Raw genomic sequence first — 8,605 nt, 5'->3', positions numbered from 1 at the left:
GTGAATTTGCAGATGTTTTTAATCTCTGCCCTGTCTTTTTATGTCTTTGTTTCTAAACAAAGCAGCTGATTCTGAACAGTTTTTAAAGCAACTTTCCTAACTCGTCTGCATATTGACCTTTTTCAGAATACAGCATTTGATTTCCAAGGACTTTTATGTTACCATTTTCCAACATAAGAGCAAATGCGTAAGCAAAAAATGAATGCTGATATGGATCACATCAGGACTACCATGCATTTAAATTACCTGGATTTAGAATGGATTTCTGGATATGCTGATTAAGTTTAATGAACAGCATCTTATAGCCCTACATTTAAACTGACTCAGCTCATAACAGACATTTTCAGCACAAGTTCCGTAAACCCGAAACACTTTGAAAAACACGACAATCATTTCACCTAGTTTCTAAAACCAAGTAATTCTCACCCCTGTGGTTATTGATTCCTTTGTCATACTTTTCCCCTTCTTTTCTGTTTTTGAATTCTTTCCTTTAAAAAACAAACACCCCCAAGCTCTGAAGCCTTAGGAGGTAAAGCAAGGTTTGCAAAAAGACATATTAGGTTTTTGTATTTTCCTCCTCCAAGAGCGGGTAATCTTCTCCTATAACAATGAAAAATGCAGCTGTGTTTTTTTGGAATTAAACACAAGGCAATTAAATATTTATAAATAGTCACTTAAATGATGAGCCCTCAGCAGTGATGTGGAGGAGGAGGAGGAGGAGCAGGAGCAGAATTTGGGTTGGATTTATAGTTCCAAACCCTGGGCTAGCACTGAGCATGTCCATCTCTGCTAGCCAGGAAGCAAATATTTGGTGGCTGCACAGGTAGCATCTTGTCCACTCTCTCAGGTGGAGGGAACGTGCTAGGAAGGTGTTCACTAAAACGGAAAGCCTTTAAAAACTATTTGGCTCTTCACAATAATGTCAAATATAATTTACGGGTTTTTTGCCCCAAGCCCCAAACTTACATGTCAATCTGATTTAGAGAGTTTACGCTTAACATGTCGGGGGGGTTCCCAAGTGTCACTATCATCCGTTTCTTCCTCCTCTTCCTGATCATCCAGCATTTCTTCTTCATCCTCATTCTCCTCAAACAGCTCTATGCCTAGCTCTGATCTTCTTTGCCTTTCTGCAAACCACTCTCTGACCTGCTCATATCCCATGTGAGATCTGGCTACAAGTTCATCAAGGTCTTGCTCGTTGAGGAATTTGTGCTTCATATAATAATCCTTAAGGATTGCTGTTCCAGTTTTGAATTTGATGACGGAGGATCCTCTGTCCCAGTTGTTTATCCTTTTGCTTCCCCGAGGCCGCCCACGAGGCCTTCCTCTTCCCCTTCCTTTCGGTCTCCCTCTCCCCCTCCTTCTGACAAAGGCTTGACCATTCATACAATTCCCACTGGAACCCTGGTAGTAATAGTACCATTTCAAACCACCATTTTTCCAGGCATAACGAGTATCTCCAAACCAGCTAACAATGTCCGATCTCGGAAGGCCAGTTTCTTCTGCCAGTTTGTCGTATTCTTGTGGGGATGGCCACTGAGTACGGACAAATGAACTTTTAAGCATATGTAACTGCTCTGGTGACTTTTTACCCACCTTGCTTGCAGAACCCCCTGATCTTAGCCATACAGATCCCTCTCCCTGAGAAGTTTCTCCAGCCTCATCTTTTGAGCCGCTTGCATTGCTCTCTTTTAACTCAGCTTCTTCTTCCTTTAAAGCATTTGTTTTCTTTCTCTCTGTAAACCAGGCATTGATCTCTCTTCTGGTCAGTTTAGTCTGTGTCCTTAACCTATTCAGCTCTTCGTCTGTCAGGACAGGGTTATTGAGAAAACTTGCTTGGAGGTTGTGCAACTGTTCAGCAGTCTTTTCTTTGAATTTCTGTGGGGTGAAATCAGGGAAAGCATTCCACGACTGCTTATGCTGTGGCGTGACTACTGTTGGGGACTCATTTGTTTCATCACTTGAATCAATAATAATGGTGGTGGAAGAATCGTTGTTGAGATGAATGCCATGATTATTTTTTGAGTTTCTCTGGTTGTATCGTGTATCACTGAACCACTTTTTGATTTCTCCTTTGGTCAGGCCTGTTATTTTCATGAGCCTAATAATCTCTGAATCATGAGGGAACTGATTTTTAAGGTAGCTGACTTTTAATTCTGCCAACTGTTCTTTCGTCTTCTTTGCACGGATGCCGAATGAATCCGGATTTACTAATGTGGTTTCGTGTTTGATAAGCTGAGGGGCTGGAATGGCAGCTACTTGCTTGGTTTCTGCAACAGGCTGGGCGGTATGGATCTGGCTCTTCTGTAATTGTGTCTGATTTGGGACTCCTGCTACTGTCAGAGCTATAGGGGCTGTTACTGGCAAAGTGTTTGTACCTGCGACTTGAGTGAGGACAAGACCTGGCTGACCAACTATTTGGCATGTCTGCAAGATGGATGGCAAACCATTGCCAGCTGCTGAAATGTGTGCTGGAATAACCGTAATTGTCTGTGGTACAGTATGCACAGTGCCATTAAATTGCTTCCTCCTCGCTTCTTCCACTTCCTCTGGCGTCCAGCTCACACCATGTTTCAGACGTTGGGCAGAAAACCATATTTTAATCTGCTCCTCGGTATATTTAGCTTGAGCAGAGAGAACGGTGATTTCTGACATGGTTGGATAGGGAAATTTTTTATAGGTGTTGAGCAGAAGAGGATTGTTATCCAAAGAAGTGTTGTAGGTTGGAATGCTGTTTACAGGTATTAAGACTTTTGGAATCAAGTTAGAGTTCTGTGGAGCTGTGACAGTAGTTATTACCTGTGCCACCCCAGGTTGAATCACTGGCGCTGGAGTCATTACGGTGCTAGTTGTATCTGCTGCACTGCAAGCAGCTGGATTGTTCATTTTGGACTCGGAAACTGCTGATTGTGGGGTTTCGACTACTTCCTCACAGTCTGGCTCATTTTCAGTTTCCTTTTCTTCACCAGGAATGTCTTCAGCTACATTGTGGAAAACAGCAATTCGTTTAGTCTCAGTTTTGTTTTTCATTTTCATAATAGGGGTTTTGCTAATTGAGATTCCTGATGAGGGGATCTCTGAGGTGTTGGATTGCTCAGCATTCTCCTCTTTCACAAAACTCCCATCAAAAGTGAGATCGTTCACTGTTTGCTCAAAGATTGTCTGATTATTACGTTTCACCATGGTCAGTTTAAAATTCTCTTCTCCGGGGTGGTACTTCAGATTGTGCTCTGAAAGAGCATCATACCTTTTGGTAAGAAAATTGCATTCCACGCAGACATAGGATGAATTTAATACTACATTAGGGTGTTCTGAATCAACATGAAAAGTAAACATATTTAGATCTGGTGTCTGAAATGTACAGTATTTACATTCATAGCCACCTTCAACTTTTTTATTTTGCTGATTGTCTGAATCCATATATTCTTGAATGTCTTCATCACTTGATATACTCTCAGCTGTAGCATTCTCTGCTGGTGTAAGTAGAGGAGGTCCTTCATCCAAATCTGATATCATTTCTAAGTCTGGATCCTGCTCGCTTGCTAGGACCATGCACGGGGTAGTTGATTTTCGTTTACTTGCCATTCTGTTGTTGTGAGGAAATAATATTGACTGAATGACACTGATGTAGGTTCAAGCTCTTCTTGATTTTCAACAATGGCTTTTGGTACTTCAAGTCAATTCTTGAAAACTTTTCAGCATTTATCCCATTAGCAGCTTTTTTGTAGTGCAATCAGATTAAAAAAAACGTTGTAGTTCAAGGATGAAATGTTGAGTCACAGCTTCTTAAAGTCCATTTCCACCACCTGCAGTAAAGGAGAGAAATCATTATATAAGTTAGAAATGAGTAATTTATATTCATTAGCCAGAAAAATATTCTGTGAATAGAATTAATTTAACACTATGTGCTTGATTCCGCCACTTTTACTCCCTCCGAAGTGGACCCACTGAAATTAATAGGACTAATCAAGGAGTAAGGTACTACTCAACAGAAGTAAGTGTGACAAGATCAGGCTCTTTATGTTAACAGTGTCAAAGATTTCTAATATATATCAACGCAGATGAAGGACATCAAACATGGAATGGCATCAGAACAGTGACTTTCCAATTGTTTCCTTTTCTTTCAATGCTGGGTGCAATTCTGAGATCAGAAGCGTTAAGCCACGTTTGCACCTTCTCAAGCCCAGGGTGCTCTGTTGAAATTACTGAAGCCTTGCCAGGGGGTTCTATGAGCCATAGCACTGCCTGCTATGGCCCCTCTCTTGACCCAACCCTCTTGACCAACCTTGCCTGGCACACCCCCATATGCCAGGGCTTCTGAGGAGGGGCCTCAGAAAACATCCTTATGGTGGTTTTCCACAGTATCTATGCTGGGGCCATCTTCCCCCAGTGTGAATATGGGACTTTTAGAGCCCTTTTTAATGGCACTCTGGCAGAGAGGGGGTAAGGACCTCATCCTCTGTCCCCTAAATATCACAGAAATTCAGGATTTGAAAATTCTATTCCAAACTAGTTTAAGTTAATTGCTACACAGGCTGGTTAATTAAAGTGTGCCTGCATGCATCACTGTGTGCACTACTGAGAACATGGTTGGTTGAATTACACCAGAACAAACATGGGCTGAAACAGCGAAGGGACACTAACCAGAATTATGCACTTCAGGCACAGAGATCCTTGTCTATTTCTCAGACGAGAAAGAATGAACAGATACAAAATATATCTACAATTAAAAATACACCAAATTATGCAGATTTACATAGATTAAGAAAGAGAGCAATTTCATATACTGTATTCCTAAAAGGTGCCAAAGGATTGAGTTTCATCCTGTGAGCACAGTGCATAGGAAAGTGTCCCACAAACTTGTAATCTCTTTAATTGTTTTCTCCTTGAAATATAGTCAAATGTTAGCTTCTACACAAGAAAATCCTCAGAGACACGAGTTTACGGCCAGAGGATTAGAGTCTGACTCTTGAATGTGGTCCTTGGCTTCCAAGGTGGCAGAGTACTCAGAGAAGAACACGGAGCAACAATACATCTTGGCTGTTTCAGATAGCATTACAAAGGGAATAGTATGTAGCAGACCTCAACTGGAAGGACAGTGTCTTCAGCTTTCGAGGAAGGAGAGAAAGAAGAGTGTAAATGGAAGAAAGGAATGGAAACTGAAAAAACGAGAAAGGGAATGAAATATTTGTTATACATAGTATAGTCATTTGATTCCTTATCCCCCATTTTGAAAAAAAGTAATTATCCTTAGCTTCAAACTTTTCTTCAATGCAAAGGAGAAACAAGTGATTATACTTAGCTGCACATAGTGCTGTACAACACACTCAGTTTTTGAAAGAATACAACACTATCACACTGGTAGCAGCCTGTGGGGAATCAGTTCACCTAATCATCAGCATCCAGTTATGCACTGCGATTGCTAGCAAGAAGTACTGTCCCCTTGTGCTGCATAATACAGCACATGAAATCATAGATTGTAAAGGAAAAAGCTGGCAAAGACACAGTTTGATAAAGTTTATCTTAAGTCTGTTGCTTGTGAACACAGAATGTATTGCTGTTTTTAGAAGAACCTCTCCTGCTTGAAATGTAAATCTGAGCATGTCCTGTCTTTTCAAGGAGTGAACAAAGTCGGTCTCTGTTTAAAGTATGAAATGTACAGATGTTTACAAATTCTTTTGTTTACTGATTAAGGTCCTGATTCAGGAAAGTACATAAGCATATGCTTAAACACTTTCCTGAACAGAGGTCTAAATCAAATGCCTTCTTTTACTGAATCACAACTCCACACGTGTACCTTCTTTGGAATATTTTTCTGTACACATACCTTTTTCCTCGGTTTAAAAAAATAGATTTAACACTCGAGAAATTTATGTTAATGTAATCTTTACATAAGACCCTTCAAAAGAGATGCCAGTATATCCCTGTAGTGTACATTATATATTATATTCAGAGAATTCCTTTCATCAGAATGTTAATTTAAAAAATGCATTTGAGCATATCCGGCATTAGCTTATTTACTTGGATTGCAAAAAAAAAAGAATGAAATAGTTAGGCTGATTGACTAAAAAATAAATAAAAAAAATAAAATGTTAACAGAACATTACAAAATCATATTCCAAAATGATTTCCCCACCAAATTTAGAACCAAGAGATAAAATATAAACAACTCCCACCTGTTCATGCTCTCTGTCTGTGTGTATATATATCTCCTCAATATATGTTTCACTCTATATGCATCCGAAGAAGTGGGTTGTAGCCCACGAAAGCTTATGCTCTAATAAATTTGTTAGTCTCTAAGGTGCCACAAGTACTCCTGTTCTTTTTAAAACACACAGTTTACATTTAGGAAAAAAGAGATGGCAATATTGCAAAGTACTTTAATTTGTATTTAAGAGTTTATGGGTAAAATTGTCAGAAACACTCAACCAATGGCCTACCTCCGCTCCCACCGAAGTCAATAGTAAAACTATTGACTTCAATGGGATCAGTTAGGTTAACTGCATGATTCTGAAACTTCCATCCTACATGTCTAATTTGAGTTCACCCTACTCCCAAAATTTTAGGATAGCCTTTGCCTCAACTCTTAATATCAAGCAACTGACTTTCAATGAGACTTAGGATCACTTTTGAAAATGTTACTCTCTTCTAGATCACAAAACATAACTGTTATTTCACACAGGGCTGCCATAGCGAATTAAGAGTCTTACCAACATACCGACCAATTCTCAAGTGGTAGATGGTGTCAGTGAGTGCAGAAGTCTCTATTTTGGTTTGTGGTGCCTAAATTTAAAACATACTATGCCATCCCTCTAGCCTTTTTACCAGGAAAGCAACATGCTTCTTTGTGCAAGCAGTTCTATGAAAGGAGATAAAGTGATTTTAGAAAATCGTATTTATTTTGACACAATGCGGCTAACAGCAAATGAAATTACTAAAGTCAGATTTCTAAACATAACTGGGCGCCTATCTCCCACTGATTTAAATAGGAGTTAGGTGCTTAAATACCTTTAAAAAAAAAATCAGGCTTTTTAATCCCTGAAGGTTTACTCATTGCTAAAAACTCCTTACTTTTGTAATTTTACCTTGAACTTTCAGGTTTGAGCCACAATCCTGGAAAGATTTACACCTGTGCTTAATTTTATGTACTATGAATAATCCCACTGACTTCAAAGTTACAGCATATGAAAAATCTGTGCAGGTTCACAGCCTCCAACCTTAACTTTTAAAGCTGAAGGGGAAACTGCTGAGAACAATGATGTTCAGAAAACTGAAAAAAAAAGAAAAGAAAAAGAAAAGGTTCACATTACCAGTTAACCCTTTCCTATTATTTTAAGTCTCAAAAAGTTCTCAGTTAATGTCAAAAGTTGGGTGAACCATGAAGCTGCATATAAATATTTTCGAAACAGACAGAAGCCTGCTGCCTCCTACAGGTAAGAAGTTGAGGGAGAAAGAAAATGGGAATTTACAGAGGAAAAATATTTAAAGGGGGGGGGGGAAAAAGTCACATTTCTATCTTAATTTTTATCTTGTAATTCGACAAGAAACAGCTTACACTGTCAGAAATGAAAGATTTTTTTCTTCCCTGTGTTCATACAGTTTACTTTGTGACTAGTCATTTCTCCCTGTTTGTATGGAACTTTCACCTAGTATGGGCTGAGAGAATTTAAAAAAAAAAAAAAAAAAAAAGAACAAAAACAAAAAACAAACCCAAAATGTGATTGTAAAAATAGAAACATTAGCATGTGACTCAGGAGAGGCTGAAGCACCTGAAACGACTTTTCACTTTTTGTTTTAATTGACCAGCTGTCAAGCTGCCTATAACATTTCACCTTGTCAGTCCGGAGTAGCAGGATGCCTTACGCTTTCTGTATTTTCATGGTTTAATAGCATCGACGATCACCCAGGCTGGTCATCTTTTATCAATTATTGATTGGCTGAATTAATTGTCTTTAGTTTTGTCTTATAGCGTCAATTCCTCCAGGTGTTCACTGACTGCCTGGCTCTGAAGGCACTATTGCTTAAAGATGAAGTGCAAAGTAAAACTGAAAACTGAATTAAGGACCAGAAATTTTCACAAAATTCCCCTCCTAACTGAGCTCTGGCCCTGATTCAACAAGCTGCTTAAGCACATGAATTGACTTCAGTGGGACTACTCATGCTTGAAGTTAGCCATGTGCTCAAGTTTCTTGCTGAATTAGGAGGCCTCTAGGGGCCTCTCACACTTATAGCATAAATTCTTAAAAGTTAGAATGTTTTTTCTGTGCTGAATGCCAGTTAGTGGGGCACTCTGCACATATTTCTGAGTTTATTGCAATTTTCATTTTCATTTTCCCCCTCTCCATTAATAGACACTTTACCTAAATTTAAATCTTCATGAAATGGAAGAGAAGTTGCACCAATTAAGAAGTGAAAATAACCTTTCGTTTCATAAGCTGCAGTATTAGACAATCAGCAGTGTGGTGTCATTTCAGACAAGGAGTTTATTTTTAGGAGACTTGTCAATGACATCCTGAATCTCAAATTTGAACATGTGACAAGAAATCACGACACTCCCACATTTAAAAAAAAACCACCCCCCCCCAAAAAGCGCATTCCCCCTTCT

The 8,605-nt window shown here is 39.1% G+C and overlaps 1 protein-coding gene across 1 annotated transcript; it reads right to left on the bottom strand.

The window, feature by feature from the left end:
* Positions 1–969: 969 nt before the first annotated feature.
* Positions 970–3,585, bottom strand: ZHX1 (zinc fingers and homeoboxes 1). Its single transcript, XM_065399697.1, has one exon. The coding sequence runs from the start codon at positions 3,583–3,585 to the stop codon at positions 970–972; it is 2,616 nt and encodes an 871-aa protein (XP_065255769.1).
* Between the last annotated feature and the right edge of the window lie 5,020 nt (positions 3,586–8,605).

This window comes from Emys orbicularis, chromosome 2 (genome assembly GCF_028017835.1).
Source record: "Emys orbicularis isolate rEmyOrb1 chromosome 2, rEmyOrb1.hap1, whole genome shotgun sequence".
Classification (NCBI taxonomy): domain Eukaryota; kingdom Metazoa; phylum Chordata; order Testudines; family Emydidae; genus Emys; species Emys orbicularis.
This window is presented reverse-complemented; position numbering and strand designations above follow the sequence as displayed.